General features: G+C 36.9%; 2 protein-coding genes across 3 annotated transcripts; one reads left to right on the top strand and one right to left on the bottom strand.

Annotated features, from left to right (window-relative positions):
* Positions 1-743: 743 nt before the first annotated feature.
* Positions 744-10149, bottom strand: nop2 (NOP2 nucleolar protein). 2 transcript variants are annotated; one of them, XM_015370698.1, is made up of 16 exons: positions 10044-10149; positions 7687-7814; positions 7550-7592; positions 7397-7461; positions 5399-5724; positions 4866-5079; positions 4582-4781; positions 4411-4500; positions 4092-4179; positions 3864-4004; positions 3645-3784; positions 3473-3562; positions 3254-3376; positions 1747-1844; positions 1531-1667; positions 744-1445 (listed from the first exon to the last, which is right to left on the bottom strand). In XM_015370698.1, exons 2-16 carry the CDS (start codon positions 7790-7792, stop codon positions 1006-1008), a joined length of 2301 nt encoding a protein of 766 aa, XP_015226184.1. In that variant the 5' UTR covers positions 7793-7814; positions 10044-10149; the 3' UTR covers positions 744-1005. The 2 variants fall into 2 exon arrangements, with proteins under 2 accessions (XP_015226184.1, XP_015226183.1); XM_015370697.1 differs by lacking the exon at positions 10044-10149 and adding an exon at positions 9858-9888 and having other exon boundaries at positions 1006-1445.
* Positions 10150-10334: 185 nt separating this feature from the next.
* emg1 (EMG1 N1-specific pseudouridine methyltransferase) lies at positions 10335-13323 on the top strand. Its single transcript, XM_015370736.1, has 5 exons — positions 10335-10496; positions 10612-10713; positions 11047-11188; positions 11878-12083; positions 12157-13323. The coding sequence occupies exons 1-5, from the start codon at positions 10350-10352 to the stop codon at positions 12268-12270; spliced, it is 711 nt and encodes a 236-aa protein (XP_015226222.1). The 5' UTR covers positions 10335-10349; the 3' UTR covers positions 12271-13323.
* Positions 13324-15837: the final 2514 nt, after the last annotated feature.

Here is a 15837-nt window from a genome sequence, read left to right as displayed (position 1 = left end):
TCACCTTAAATTACATAGAAACAAAGCCCCTCTTCTTCTAACATATAAACAATGCTGGCCATAGATTGCGTTGGCCCCTAAACTGGTTTATCATTTGTGCTCCCCTGTTCAAATTATTTTGTAACTGAAGAACAGTTTATTTCGTAGACCTAAACCATTTGAACTGATGCATTTCTAGTGTAGAGATACTGTTCTTATTAAAGTAGATTTTGTTTGCACTTTAGTTTTTCATCAAATGATTCATCAGCAAAGAAGCTGCAGAAAGCCATTTAAATTAAACAACTTGATATAAAAACCATCAAGCTTTAGGTACATTTCCTCATTATGGTAAACTAAATCTCAAATAAAGTAATATTCCTTTAAAAACATGTTTCTCTGCTCTTGCACGTCCAAAGCTGCAGCTAAATTCCCTCAAATCCTTTAAGCAACTCAGGATTCACTTCATGAACACCAATTGATTTATGCATGGTAATGATTACCTTTGATGTTATACAAACTAATAATAAAAAGCAACTATTGTTTGAAATATCAAAAATGTATTCCATCTACTTCCTTCAATCTATAAATGTCATATGCTGCAGATGGACAAAAAACAGCAGTTTTTTTATTATTCAATTAACAGAAATGTTTAAATGTATTTTGGTCTAAAATTGTTCTATTTATTTAAGTGATTTAAAACTAGCTTTTTACTGTTGTTGGAATTAATTACCTTTAAGATGAAAAATCGAATCTAATAACAACCAGTAATCAGAATGGGAGAAAATAAAGTCTTAAAATATTTAATTGGATATGGGAGTTGTTCTCACCTCCAGAAAACCTACAATCACTATATATCTGATAAAAACAAAAAGTGAATCAAATTCATCATCGTACAGCCATGTCATATTTAACACATATGGGTCTAAAACACTGGAACACATTGACCCAAACATTATTTAAATGTAGAGAAATAGAGTCAGGTCTTTAATATGGCCTTACAAGGTTTCACTGTTCACATCCCAGCCTTTATTTGTTTTTAGGCCACTTGTGTTTCATCTTCTTGAATGCATTCTTTCCCATTCTGTTCTTCATCTTCAAGGGCGTTTTCCCTTTTTTGGTTTGCTTTTTCTCAAATCTGCTTCCATCTTTTTTGACAGTTTTTGATTCCTTTGTCTGATCAGGGCTCTTCATCGCAGGCTTCTCCACCGTGCCTTTTTTCACCTGGTCCCCCTTTACAGGCTCTCCATCCATTTTGGCGATCTTTGCCTTCTTGGGCCCAGTCTGAGAGTCCTGCTGTCCTTTAGTCTTGAAGTTTTGTTTCTTAGCTGCTGCCCCATTAGTTTTGGCATTTTTCTTTTGGGCATTCGTCTTTGCTGGAGCATCCTTAACCGTCTTGTTTTTGGGCGCCGTTTTTTTCGGAGACTCTGTAACTTCAGTCGCCTCAGAAGCTTCTGTCTTCTCATCTTCTGCAATGACCACCAGAGAGTTACATCATTATAACACTAAACGGGAACAATTCAGAATCCAGATGGAGATTTTAGGAAGAGTTACCTTTCCCAGTTGAAGCAGATGGGATCACATTGGAGAACTTCTTAAATTTGGCCACAAAAAACCCATCCATGTTGTGGGAATGTGGATAAAAACGGCGTGTGAGTTTCAGGGAGGGATGGAATCTATATTTCTTGAAACTAAGGACGATATAGAAAGTTTTTCTGTTTAGTAATCCATGTTTAGTCTTTATGAGAACATATTGTTAACTTTCAGTACCTGGTGAAGCCTTCTTTTCCAAAATCAAGTCCTGTTGGGACTAATTTGACATTCCTTTTCTTCAAGGCGTAATCCACCACCCACTCATTCTCCTCCACCTGGTAGAAGACGATCAGAGCTTAAATTAGGACATCCACACAAATTAGATGAGGAAAAATAAGCTAAGACATATAAACGGCAAATTTAAATAATTTTCTGGCTACCCGTTCTCTCGTTCCAACCTTCAATTGTACCATCAAAATCTATAAAACGATTATATAATCTTTTCCATTAATATCAACGCTTTTATTCTGTCCCAATTGAGACATTTTGTAGATGCATTTGTGTTTGAGAAATTGTTAATAAAAAAATAAATTGTAGCTGTGACCTAAAAGAAATTCTTAGATCAACAGTTACTGATAAAAAGTATTTTCCGATCATTCCAAATCATTGCATACAGCACACACAGCAGCTGGTGATGCTTTATATCTGTGTTAATTCATTACCTTTTTCTAAACTATTTTTGTCAAGCATGATGCATTTAGTCATTTCCTAACTAGACATTTAATTTTAGATTTTGTAAATAAACTAATTTGTAAATTCTTTTATTGTCCCAAAATGTGGAAATTCTCTCTCAGCATTTAACCCATCGACGTGGGGAGCAGTGGGCTGCCATTGTGCAGCACCCTGGGTTAAGGGTCTTTGCTCAGGGACCCAGAGTGGCAGTCTGTGGGAGTGGGGCTTGAACTCAGAACCTCTGGATTCTAATGCCCTAACCACTAGGCCGCCACTTTCCATGAAAAACTTCACTCCCCATGAAAAACTTCACGCCAAGAGGCCACCAAACTGCGTATCGGTCTACGAATGTACAATTGGGCGAATGTGGTGATGGTGTAAAGAACCCGGGGAGCAGTGTGGGGTTAATGGTCTTGCTCAGGAACCCAGAGTGGAGGCCACGGGTTTAGAACCGGGTATTTTGCAACCTTCTAAGAGCATAAGTGCACCACTCTAACCACTAGGCCACCACCGCCCCTGATGAAAACACCTGAACAGGTATGGATGCATTTCCATAAGAGATCACACTAAATATAAAAAAACTGAGCCTAACCTTTAAAATTTCTACTTTTAATACAGGGTATAGAATCACCCAGAGTGACTCACATTTCCCGTTTTCGGTGCACAATCTAAATGTGCACCAAGTTAAACATCTTAACATCTTTGGAGATCCTCTGAACAAAGTGCAAAGGTCATATATCAACATATACACACCTAAAGTTGACTTTGAAATGTTTTAATCAAGCATGTTACATAATCTTTAACGCTCTTTAGATCCTCAGACCACACGCGTACTTAATATGACATAAAATGTCTTTCATATCATATGATTTCAAGGATTATTGGCTTGATTAATTACGAATGAATTGATTTTAGTATGTTACAGTGACTGCATTGAGTTGTCTTGCAACCTTTAATCAGAATTCAGCTAATTCGCAGTGATGGATAAACCCCATTCTGTGAAAACACATACCATTATTGAGCATGTGCAGTAGATCAGGTATCCTCCGGAAGGAGATGCAGCATTTACAGAGTCTATAGCTGATAAAATCAGTTCCTTCTGTAAATGAGCAGAGCGCAGAATATCTGCCTCGTCCTGATTGGAAAAAGCAGGATTAGAAGGAAAATGTTTGATTTCATAATTAAAACCTCACTGAGAGCCATAGACGAAGATAACTTGGGGAGTTTTTACCTTACTGGTCTTTACAGCTGGATCTTTTGCAATGACTCCTGTACCTGAACACGGAGCATCTAGCAGAACTCTGTCAAACCCTCCCATGACCTGCATCAAACATCCACTTAAATCAGGAAACATTAAATAAAACCAAACAAATGTTATGTGTGCACACATGAAATGAGGTTACCTTGGGGAACTGCCTGCCATCATAGTTGCAGACCACAGCGTTCGTGACCCCGAGGCGATGAAGGTTTCCAACCACACTCTTCAGTCTATCAGCGTTGGCGTCATTCGCTACAATCACTCCTGTGTTTCTCATCAGCTGAGCTAAACATGTGGAAAACGAGTTAAAATTTTTAACACATAATTTACAGATAGGAGTAAGAGTAAACACACCGCATCTTACCAATATAGGAGGTCTTTCCTCCTGGAGCAGAGCTCATGTCCAACACCAGCTCCCCCTCCTGGGGAGACAGCGCCATGACAGGAAGAAAGCTGGAGGCTCCCTGCAGCATGTAATGACCGGCCAGATACTCCGGGGTTGCACCTGAATTTAAGCAAAACAGGACAATCACAACCCAAGCGCTTCAACACCCTTCCTCAAAAAATGTAAAACAGCGAAAGGGAAATGTACCGATAGGGACCGATGAGTCGTAGATAACCAGACCCACTTTGGACCATTTCCCCAGTGGGTCCAGGTTCACCCCTCTGTTGATCAAAGCCTAAACAAGACAACAAAGAACCTCATCAAGTTAAAATTGTCTCACTTGTTTGAAATTGAACGCTAGCACAAATATGAGGCTTCGACTTACTTTCCTTCATAAATATTAATCTTTTACAAAATGTTACATTACGATAATTTCTATCCTCAACAGCTTACAAAAACACATGTGTAAAGCAAGGCTAATAATCCACCCAGAATGTCCATAGATTGATTCAGTCAGAGCAGCTACCTGTGCAAGGTCCCGCCTCCTCGTTTTCAGCGTGTTAGTTCGGATTGTGACTGGTCTCTGGATTTCATTGGCTTCAAGGAAATCAACAAGCTGCAAAAGGAAATTAATTACTTTTTTCAAGCTGTCAGTCAAATATTTGTTAGTTTATTAGAGAGAGGAAAAAAAACAGACCTCAGAGAGAGGAAAGAGATCCATTAATTTCTCAATGAGGAATTCGTTGTAGCTGTAATAAGTACAGAGATCTTTCCTCAGCAGAGAGAGGTACTCCACCCTGGCTTTGCCCTCCTCTCTTTTTGCTGAGAAATTACAGAGGACATCGATGTTGTCCTTTATTCTCTGATGGACTGTCTTCAGGTCCAGAGACAGGGCACCTGTAAAAAGGGAGATGAAGGTTTGATCGATTGCAGAACATTTTCTCTGGATTTGTTGTCAGATTCTACAGAAACCAGACTCACCCTCCTCACTCTCCTCAGCAGAGGGGAGTTTGAAATTATCCACATCATCAATGTTAGTTTGGATGGTATCCTCCTCATCCATTTCAGAATCCGATTTCTGCTCATCATCCTCATCCTCTTCTTCCTCCTCCTCATCATCATCATCATCACTGCTTGGAGCCATGGATTCCTTCAGCTTCTTCTCTTTTTTAGCGGCACGTTCAATTGGAAGAAGCTAATTTGAATCCGAACAAAGAATAAAATAAGTTAATGTAATTTTTGTTACAATTATAAAATGTAATCCTTAAACAACACATTCATCTGAAAAGGTTTAGGACACCTTTAAGACAGAGATGCTAAAAAGAAGCATTTCAGATGAAAATTAAAGTTTTAAATGAACATGAGGGATGAGGAAAATCAAGTCAATTAAAAACTAGAAATGAGCAATTAGCTTTTTGTTCCCTTGCTTAAGATAAAAAAGACAATTTTTTAAAAGTTTATCAAAACTGTTTTTTATGCTCCATCTAAAGAGAGAAATAAATCCGATAACATACATCATCTCCGTCACTTTCCTCCTCTTCCTCTTCTTCTCCACTGCCATCATCATCTGCACCGTAGTCGTCAACCATTTCTTCTTCTTCATCGTCATCATCATCGTCGTCATCATCATCTTCTTCTTCTTCTAGGTTTTTCAATCCTAATTCCACACTTTTCTTTTCTTGGCGTTTTCCTCCTTTCTTTTGCAGAGGTGCTTTTTCCTCCTCTTCCTCCTCATCTTCATCTTCCCACTGGTCCTCGCTCTCATCCTCACTTTCAGGCTCATCCATTTTGCGCTTCCTCTTTGTAGGTTTCAACCATTTACTGTTTTCATCACTGAAACCTTTGAATAGAAAAAATAAATACATTTTCATTCAAAACTCCAAACTGGTAGAGAGGGCATTTAGAAAGAATTTGAAATTAAAAACAAACTTAATAGAATAGTTGGAATAATACAAGTATTTAAATCCAACAGTAAATAAGACCTTATCTGTGAGTGTCTGATATCTACGCAGCCAGCAGATGGAGGTCATGTTTCTATGATTAGAGAACTTAGATCTGGGAGTGAAACAGAAAACCAACTGGATTTGCTAGTTGCTGTGTATAAGGCATTTCTCTCCATCTTCATGCATTCATACACTGAAGGATGTGTCACTAGTAGAGGTTGCATAGCAGCACTGGTTTGAGAGCTTAAAGACTAACAGCAGGATCATTTGAATGTTCAAGGGAGAATCTTAAGCCGTTCTTTTCAAATTGGAATGTGTTTCTAGTGTATTCTGTTTCCATGCAGAAATTAGATTTCCTGAGTTCCCATTCGGAAATACAACAAGAATTAACAGAAGTTGGGACATTAATCACTCACAATGAGTGAGTTGCCTTGACTTTAAAATCCAACATGGCTGTTTCAACTCTAAATTAGAGGCCTGCGCAGGACTGGAAAATCCCGCCCGACCCCGCAGTTTTCAGTCCCGCTCCTGTAATAGTTTGTGTCGCTCCCACTCGCAATTCCCACATGATTCCGACGTTCGCCTACTGCTCAAGGCAATTTGTGTCATTAGTTTGAATTCTTCACCGCACTGCATGACGCGCGTTAGGTGGCACGAGCTGCAATATCCAGCACATTGTGATGTATATAAATGATAGACATAGACTGATCAATTATGACTTTATTTTACGTTTTAAAACACGTTTTTAGTTCGCAGGACTACTGCTTATCACCGCTCCCGCCCGAACGCGCAGTGAGCTTTCAATATTTGTCCCGTGCAGCACTGCTTTGCCAGCAGTCTGGTGTTCCTTTCCAATCCTTATAGTGGCCTCCACATGAAAGGTGGATAAATAGGAGCTAGAACAGGCATAGTCCAGATGGGGGGACAGTCTACCTCAGTGCTGGCAGGCAGCGTTGGGCCCGGAGATTGAGAAGTTTCTGAAGTTACTATTGAAGAAAAGGTCACTAGATTAAATCCCACATCAGAGAACCAAAAATATATCTGATCAAGTAGGTTTAATTTCTTCATTGATACTCATCAAGCGCTGTAGATTGACTTGAATCTTTGAATACATCTTTAATTAAGCTAGCACTTAAGTCAAAAGTTACAGTTTTGCTTTAGACTTCAAAATAGAACAAGGAAAGATGTAATGACTGAAAGGCAGGAATTAAACAGATGTGAGAAAGGTGTGATAAACATTTTAATTGTTGTTTAAGATGAATGACATGCAGCAATAGTGCAGTCTGCTTTAAAGTGGGCATCTATGTCAATGCTATTTCCCTGTTTGTATATTGTTTCGTTGGATACACTAAAACAGTAAAAAAACAAAACAAAAACAAAAAAACACTGAAAATCTCTGATTTTCACATTAATAACTGAGTTTTCAGTTGGATGCAAAGCAAGCTGGAAGTAGATTTGTAATTAACCAGTTAAACAAACCCCTAGGCACATAGGCCATGTGCTTGGTGGTAAAAGTTGTATTTACATTTTAAAAACATGTCACACATTAATTAAGATTGACACATTTACCTTTTTTTGGTTGTTTCTCAGTAATGTCTTCTGGCTTTTTTAGGTTCTGAACTCTTTTAGCAGCTCTGAAAAGAAAAAAAATGCAACATTATTAACCATACTTTACAAAGACAGCAGTTTTATCAAAGGCTGTATAAAGAGTCCTCTGGTTACCTTTTTCTGGCTCTACTTGACAAACGTTTAGCTCCTGTATCTTCTGCAAAGACAATACAGTGTCAGACACAATCAGCATTAAAAAAAGAAGGATGTGAAATTTGTTTTTATTAGTGACGATTAAATAAATGGATTACCCTCTGTTATAAAGTTGGCCAATTCAACCTCTGCTCCCTTCTGCTTTCTGGCCTTCTTACCCGGGCCCCTCTTCACCTTGGTGGTGGGATCCAACTTACGACCCATGTCTAAGCGCTAAAGCCTTGAACTGAAAAAGCAGAGAATGTGCTTAAATAAAGAGACAACTTATCATTACACTATATCAGTACTCATTTACACCAACAATAACCCAATGAAAATGACATATTTTTCAGTGAACAAAATATACATCACACTAGATCTGTCAAACTGAGCTTCAATAAAACCTAACCCTAAGTGGCTCCTAAGACCTGGAGGTCCTCTCTACGGCGGCTCCATTTAGCCTCGACCAATAAAGACATGGAAATACGTTATGTTCATTTGGAGGGTCCAGCACCACAGCGGAGACCATCTTCTTTATCAGCAAGCAAATGATTGTGGTAAAAAAAAAAAATTATCAGAGCAAATTCTTACACTAGATAAAGTGCAACCTCCAGCTCGAAGTAATAAAAAAAATTTAAAAATAGCCAATTCATACACTTCTGGCCTTGTTTCAAATCATCTCTGGAAAGGATTTTTAAAGACTCTGGAAAACCATTTCAAGAGACCACTTAATGAAGCTAGTTAGGAGTATGCTAAGAATGTAGGGTATTGATCAAAGCAAAGGGCGGACATTTTGAAGCATTTGCAACATGAAAGATGTTTTCAGTTCTTTTGCACTTTTTTGGTTTGCAACATATAAGCATGCATACAGAAACACCTAACTTCTGTTTAAACTTTTTGTAACCTACTGATATAAAATAGGATTTATTTTTTCTCTTGCTTATATTTGTTGCCAAATATTCTCTGTTTAAATTATGAAAATTGATCAAGCCTTTTCCAGTATTTTACTCTTCAAAATAAGTAATAACAGTAAGCATGATTTATGCTGATATCAACGTTGGTTTGATATCAGCATTGGTTGATACTCAAAGCTGGAATATCAGTATCATGCTGGAAATTAAATAGTTGCATCAGGACATCCATATCCTTTAGTGACAAAGACTCTGGAAAAAATAAAGAATAAAAAAAAAAAAACAGTCCAATCTGTTGATATGTTATTTTTCTACTGATGTTTTGTTTGAGCAGGTGAACAGATTCTCAGCGGGATTTAGGACTGGAGTTAGACTGGACCATCTTAACACCTGCATTTGGTGGTCAGACGATTTGGTGGCACCAATTTAATTGCAGCTTGGCGACCTATTGGCTAGGGCATAGAGCTTGGAATCCTGAGGTACTGAGCTCAAGCCCCACTCCCACAGACTGCTGGGTCCCTGAGCAAGACCCTTACCCCCACACTGCTCCCCAGATGCCTAACAATGGCAGCCCACTGCCCTACAAGGCAATGCAGAGAGTTCTCTTAGTTGCTCTGTACTTGTGACAAGGTAATAATTATAATTTTTTTTTTTTTAAAAAGCTGGTTAGTGTGGCCTCGGGGCAGCTGTATAGGAAGTGCAACTAGTGTATACAGAGTGACTGAAAATAGATCATCCTAACTTATTTTATTTTTACATTCATCAACATTATATATATATTATATTTTGGTCTTAATGGGGATTTTTCTTTGTCAATATATATTATTTTTGAATAATTGGGTAAAATGGAATCAAACAGCTTTGAAAATATAGTTGATGTAAAGTGATAGAAAAGAAATAACCTCTTTTGTCCCACAGTGTGGGGATTAAAAAGGATAAGAACATAGGAAAATGGAAGCAAAAAAATAAAAAAGTTGCAAGAGTTAAACTCTAAAAGGGGTGAATTTTGATGTTGATCGGTTTAAGATTCCATATATATATATATATATATGGTCGATTTATTTATTTATATTTACACGACAGTAATACACAAATGATCAATTTTACTAATGACCATGATTGGAAGTAGAGTGTAAAAATTAACTAAATTGATGTGACCTGTTAATGTAAACTAAAATGACTAGTAGATAATGTGCTAAAAAGCATTTGTTTACTGTAATGGGGACAGAAACGTGGCTAATAAATGGCAGACAGTGATATGCAGAGGAGACAGACTCATTTTATTTTCCCAGCAGATAACATGTGCCTTAATGAGGACATGGTATTCAATGAACACAGTGTAGGATTTAAACCTGACAGTTAGACTCAGTATTACTTACTTGACTGTTTTGTTTGCAGTCAGATGTACATGAGCGAGCTAATGCTATAAGCTCCACAGGGACAAACGAGATAAATACGCCTTATTAGACAATATCTATACACCCAGCTGGGTGTTAAAACTTTTATTTTAAATATGTTATTCGGCATGACAGATAAGGTTAAATATGTCTTACACAAATACTCACCGACAACACGATGCTTTTAGACTCCAGACTTTTAGGTTTCCACACGTGAATTCCCTTCAACACGTTGCAGGAGAACATCCGGCGCACAAAATTGACGTAGTTTCCTTTCGTCGCTTTCAAATATTTTAGGTTAAATTCGACAAAATTAAAAAATATTTCTAACTCTGAATTTCTCTAAAACATGTTAAAGTATATTAGCTAATATAAACTCAATACTTTGGATGTTTTATATTAAAAAAAGGGGAAAAAAAGGGGGTCTTTTTCCTCTGACGTCATCTTCCTACGACCAAACAAGCATCATCAGGCATGGACTCAGGGAGGAAGCGTGGTCTTGAACATTTGGACGAGTATGAACCAAAAGCAGCAAAAACAGGCAAAATTAGCCTCCATGATCGGATGGCTGAGAGGAGGCTCATTGTTATTCTGGAAGGAGCATCGTTAGAGACTGTGAAGGTTTGACAATAACGCTGATTCTGATCCTAATTACCACCACACTCCACCACAAACCTGCGACATCTTCGAATATCAATGGATTTAATGTTTTTTTGTTTTGTTTGCCATATTTTAGGTTGGAAAAACGTTTGAGTTGTTGAACTGCGACCAGCACAAAAACATGATCATCAAAAGTGGAAGAGACCCGGGACACATTAGGCCAGATATCACACATCAGGTAAACATAACCCATATTAGTCTCAGCAGCTCTTTAGATCTTTATTTGTTCTAAATTATGATAAAACATCAAGTGCAGCCCTGTTCCCAGTTGTAATAACTTCAAACTTATTAAATATATTTAGAAATTCCTAGATCTCGAGTCAATACCTTCCTTAAATTCTTTCTCATTCAATTTAATTTAAAAATATTTCAGTGATCCCAAAGAAAAATGAGATAAATGACAGACATGATAATGCATCATATCATAACTCTTGATTTGTTTTTGTTTTTTTATGTGGTGGAGTTTGTTTACATTATCATCATACTAATTGTGCCTTTTTCTTCATTCCAGTGTCTGCTCATGCTGATGGACAGCCCGCTGAACAGAGCAGGCCTTTTGCAGGTTTATATCCACACAGAGAAAAACGCCTTAATAGAGATCAACCCACAGACCCGCATCCCAAGAACGTTCAATCGCTTCTGTGGCTTAATGGGTACGGATATTGGTTCTCTATTGCTTTTTATAATGGTTTTCACAAGTATTTGTGCCCCCTTTAACTATTTTCAGATTGCAAACACAAATTTGAATGCATTTCTTGTGCATAACTGGAAAGTGGAAGTGAATATTCAGAATCACTTTAATATATGAATATATATTTGTTTATTTGAGACCATTCCATTTTAGCTCAGCATGGATTCGCAGCCATCATTACACAGGATGGTAAACTCCTGCCCCAGTCAGTGTTTTGTACCTCTAACAGATTTTCTTCCTAGAATTAATTTGCATATTTTTTCCTATCACATCTGACTTGGTTCCTTATTATTGCTGAACTTTATTGTTTCTATCACTATGATGTTTGAAACTGTGGGTGGTGTTTACAGAATTACCTGCAGTGATACTTTTTGGATCGATTTGCAGATTAGCTACAAGTATGGAGATCTTTTTTGATCTTCTTCCATACATTAGCTGTGTCTGCTTATAGCAAACTGCACATCTGATTTTTTAAGGTTTTTTTCTTATAAAGCTTTTTGACTCTTCCATGTTGGCAGGATTAGTTATAGATTTTTTTTTTATCAGTCAATACCATACATCATTCCGTCTCACATTTCTGCTCTTCTATGACAAGCAGTTCATATTCCAGTAAAATATATTAAATGTAAGATTTTCTCTCAAACATTAAAGTTCAGCTGCTGCACAAGCTGAGCGTCAGAGCCTCGGATGGTCCTCAGAAACTGTTGAAGATGATTAAAAATCCAGTGTCTGACCACCTGCCTCCTGGATGCCCCCGCATCGCCACCTCCTTCTCTGCCGGTGAGGCTGTTAATGCTCGGACTGTGGTGCCAGAAGGCCCTGCGGCGGTGGTGATCGGAGCATTTGCACATGGCTCGGTGAGGAGATGATCTGATTCTGTTTCATGTTCTGAAATATTTTCTCAATGTAATCAATGTTCTGTTTTGTCAGGTGAAAGTGGACTACACAGAGAAGAGTGTCTCCATTAGTAACTACCCACTCTCTGCAGCGCTGACCTGTGCCAAAATCTGCTCCGCCTTTGAGGAGGTGTGGGGTGTCCTGTGACACACAAATCATGATGCCTGTATTTAAAAGGCATATTTACATTGGACTACAGCTACATCCTGAGTGTTGCCATATGAACAACTACTAGTACCTGAAAACACCCATTCCCATTATAAATATGATTTTTTTTTTTTTGGTTTTCTCAAGAAAAGGAGAAGATAATTTGCCATCGTATGAACCCAAAAGTCATTAACTCATCATAATGGGATTTTTTTGTGTCTTTTTTTCCGTTTATAACGGGAAGGATAAGTTTCCTTTTTCAAGTTGACAGTGGTTGTGATCTAAAAACTTGTTTTTTACTCAACATTTAGTTTAGTCCTGCTTTATTGAGTTACTCACTAGTTAAGCGTTCTGTAGAGCTCTCAGGCACTACATGAGTGCTGCTAATAAAGTGTAAAAGAATTGTTTAACATTCTCCTTCAATAAGTTGATGTTTGGACTTTATGATTATTTTTGTATCTAATATCGTCATTTTTTAAAATTCCATAATAGGTCCTGCGAAGTTTAAAAATAAAAATATATTATTCGGAAATGGTGTTATTATTGAAGTTCCATGTAGGAGATAAAGTTCGTGGATGAAAACATTGTGTTTAACACAACTGATGTAACAAATAACAGTAAACAATTGAAGATTGCTGAAATAACTTTAATCCCAATATTTGTGCTTCTGTGATCTTTTCCTGATATTCTGCTGCTTTTACAACCTTGAGCTCCTTTCAGGAAGCCTCAGTTTCTGTGGTTCTTTATCCTGGGAAGATGTGACCTGCTTTGGTTGACACCTCTGTCTCCTTTTAGCATTAGCTGTTGGCTTTTGAGCTTGTTTGGTTCGGTTCATTGAGGGCTGAGGTTTTTGAAGTTGTCCTCTGGTTTTCTGTATTTCTTTGCTTTCTTTCTGATTTCCTTTCAGATTTTGGGAAATTCAGTATTGTATTGATATATAAGGATTTCCTTCAACAACTTTGTGTAGAAATGTTATCTTTTAAGGATTCATAGATGGTAGATTACAAAGCCTATGTGATTTTGGATTTATATAATTTATATGCCAACATAACAATTCATAGGCCTAAAGGAATAATTGTAATTTTTTTTATTAAAGCCAATAAAAATTATCTTTAAAAGAAAAAATTTCTTGCCTAAATGTTTGGTACCAAGTACTAAACATGGTATATTTTTCATGATAACCCCTCCTACTAGCAGTAGCATTGAATAAAACAAATTAAACCAGATTTTTATTTTATATTAGTCAAGCTGATGAATCCCAGGTTTAAAAAGTTTATAAATGTTAAAGTTACCATATGAGTTAAAGTTGCAATGACGAGAGTATCAGTTCCTCTGATAAGACTTTGCTCACTTGGCAGCGTGTTTTCCTGCCAGTTCCACCTGAGGCTGAATGACCCGTAGCCAGCCCAGGCGTTTCGCTCCAGCTTTTCCAGCTGTGTTTATTGAGATATTCTACTGTTTCAATTCACTGAAAACAGCATTGTCTCCTGGTTTGCAACAGGCTAAAGTATTTAGCTCAACACCTCCCTGTGAGGCTTTTTTTCCTCTTGTTTTTCTCCTCATTTGCTAATTATTTTAAATGGGTTTCTTTTTAACCTCGAAAGAAATCTCAAGTGTGAGACCTTTGCTGCTAATTTTAAATGACTGGATTCTTTTTATGAAATTACAATTTGTGGCTTTTTGAAAAACATAATTTTGTAAGTTTGCTTTAAAAAACAGTTACCATAACAACTACAGAACTATTTTAAATTAGGTTTATAAGCAATTTTTTTGTTTTTTTATAAACTATAAGAAAGTTAAGATGAGAACTAGATAAATACATTTGCATCTAAAAAAAAATTCAACCACAGATTTGAATATTTGGCAAATCTCACAAAATGGTATCTGTTTAAAATAAAGGAATCAATCACAAACCATTTCAAGCGCTACAGTTCTGCATTCTCAAATTTATTAAACGCCTTTATAAATAGACTCTTTAGAAGTTATAGAGCACTTGGTGGCAGCCACTGATCTCATTAGCAAACCACTATTTTTTGTTAATTGAATAGGGGAGCATTTATATCAGGGTTTATAAATCCTGTTTTTTTTCAGAAACACTGATTTAAATGTAGGACTGGAAGAGTCACTAATAAAAAATACAACTACTTCAACAGTTATCTTTAAAACCTACAATTAGAAATCTACGGTAATTAGAAATTGTTTTGCAAGTCGACATTTTGAGTTTAATTATTAAGGAATAATTATAAATTATATTTATTAATCCATCATTAAATGCAGCAATTTTAAAATACATTTTAAAAACCTCTTCATGGAGAATTAAAAACCACAATTCATAGATCTGATTATAGCAACTTTTCTTATCAAATATTGAAAAAGGTAACTCCCTTACCCATTTCCATTTTCTTTTTTTTTTCACCTTGTATTTTCAAATAAACATGGTTTGACAAAATGCTACAAAATGATCTCCTTTTATCATAGACATTGATTTGTGTAAAAGACAGAGGCCCAAAAAGAGTAATATCAGCATTTGTATTTTGCCTGGATAAAACAAAAAAATATTGCTTTGAGGCAGATATAATCACATTTAACAAGAAAACTTTTTATCATTGAATAACAATTGCTTATACATAAATAAAAATAATTTGTTTAAATTTGTTTAATCCTTCACATGTTGTGCAAGTAATGCAATTTGCATCATATCAAAACAACAACCAGGGCTAAAATCAAACTGAAGGAAACATGAACTGCCTGGCCAAAAAAGGTCACACAGTAACATCCAACAGTAACAGTTGGAACACCTTTAGCTTTGATTATGGCACATATTCACTGTGGCATAGTTTCGATAAGCTTCTGCAATTCCACAAGATTTATTTCCACCCAATGTTGCATAAATGTTTCTGCAGCATCTTGCATTACTAATGGTTTTCCAGGAAATCCCAAGGATTCTCAATGTGGTTAAGGTCTGAACTCTGTGGTGACCAATCCATGTGTGAAAACAATGTGTCATTCTCCCTGAAAAATCAATTCTAGCCTGATTAATCCTGGTAATTCAGTGTATTCAGATAGCCAGTTGACCTCATCATTTGAACACATACCTAGGCCTGACCAACTGCAGAAACCCCAGATCATTGCACTGCCTCCACAGGCTTGTACAGTAGGCCTTAGTTATGATGGGTACCGTACATAACCTCACCTACCTCTGTTCTAACCCTGATGCAACAACCACAGGGGAACAAGGTAAATCTGGACTTACCAGACCATATGACCTTGTTCCATTGACCCAAAGTCCAATCTTTGTGCTTACTGGGCAAATTAATCCTTTTTCCCTTCTATTTAGTCTCATGGATTCCTGGTTTTCTTAAAGCTACATGACTGTTAAGTCCCAATCTATTGAGTTCCCCTAACACTGTTTGTGTTTAAATGCTCTTACTTTCATTATAAAACATTTTACCAGAGTTCTACTTTTAGTTGTGTTTTTCCATCCACTTATTTTTCCTTTAAAGCTACAGTGTGTAACTTTTAGCGACATCTAGCGGTCAGACTGCAGCAACATGAACATCTCCCCCC

This window comes from Cyprinodon variegatus, unplaced genomic scaffold (assembly GCF_000732505.1).
Source record: "Cyprinodon variegatus isolate N-32 unplaced genomic scaffold, C_variegatus-1.0 Scaffold48, whole genome shotgun sequence".
Taxonomy (NCBI): domain Eukaryota; kingdom Metazoa; phylum Chordata; class Actinopteri; order Cyprinodontiformes; family Cyprinodontidae; genus Cyprinodon; species Cyprinodon variegatus.
This window is presented reverse-complemented; position numbering and strand designations above follow the sequence as displayed.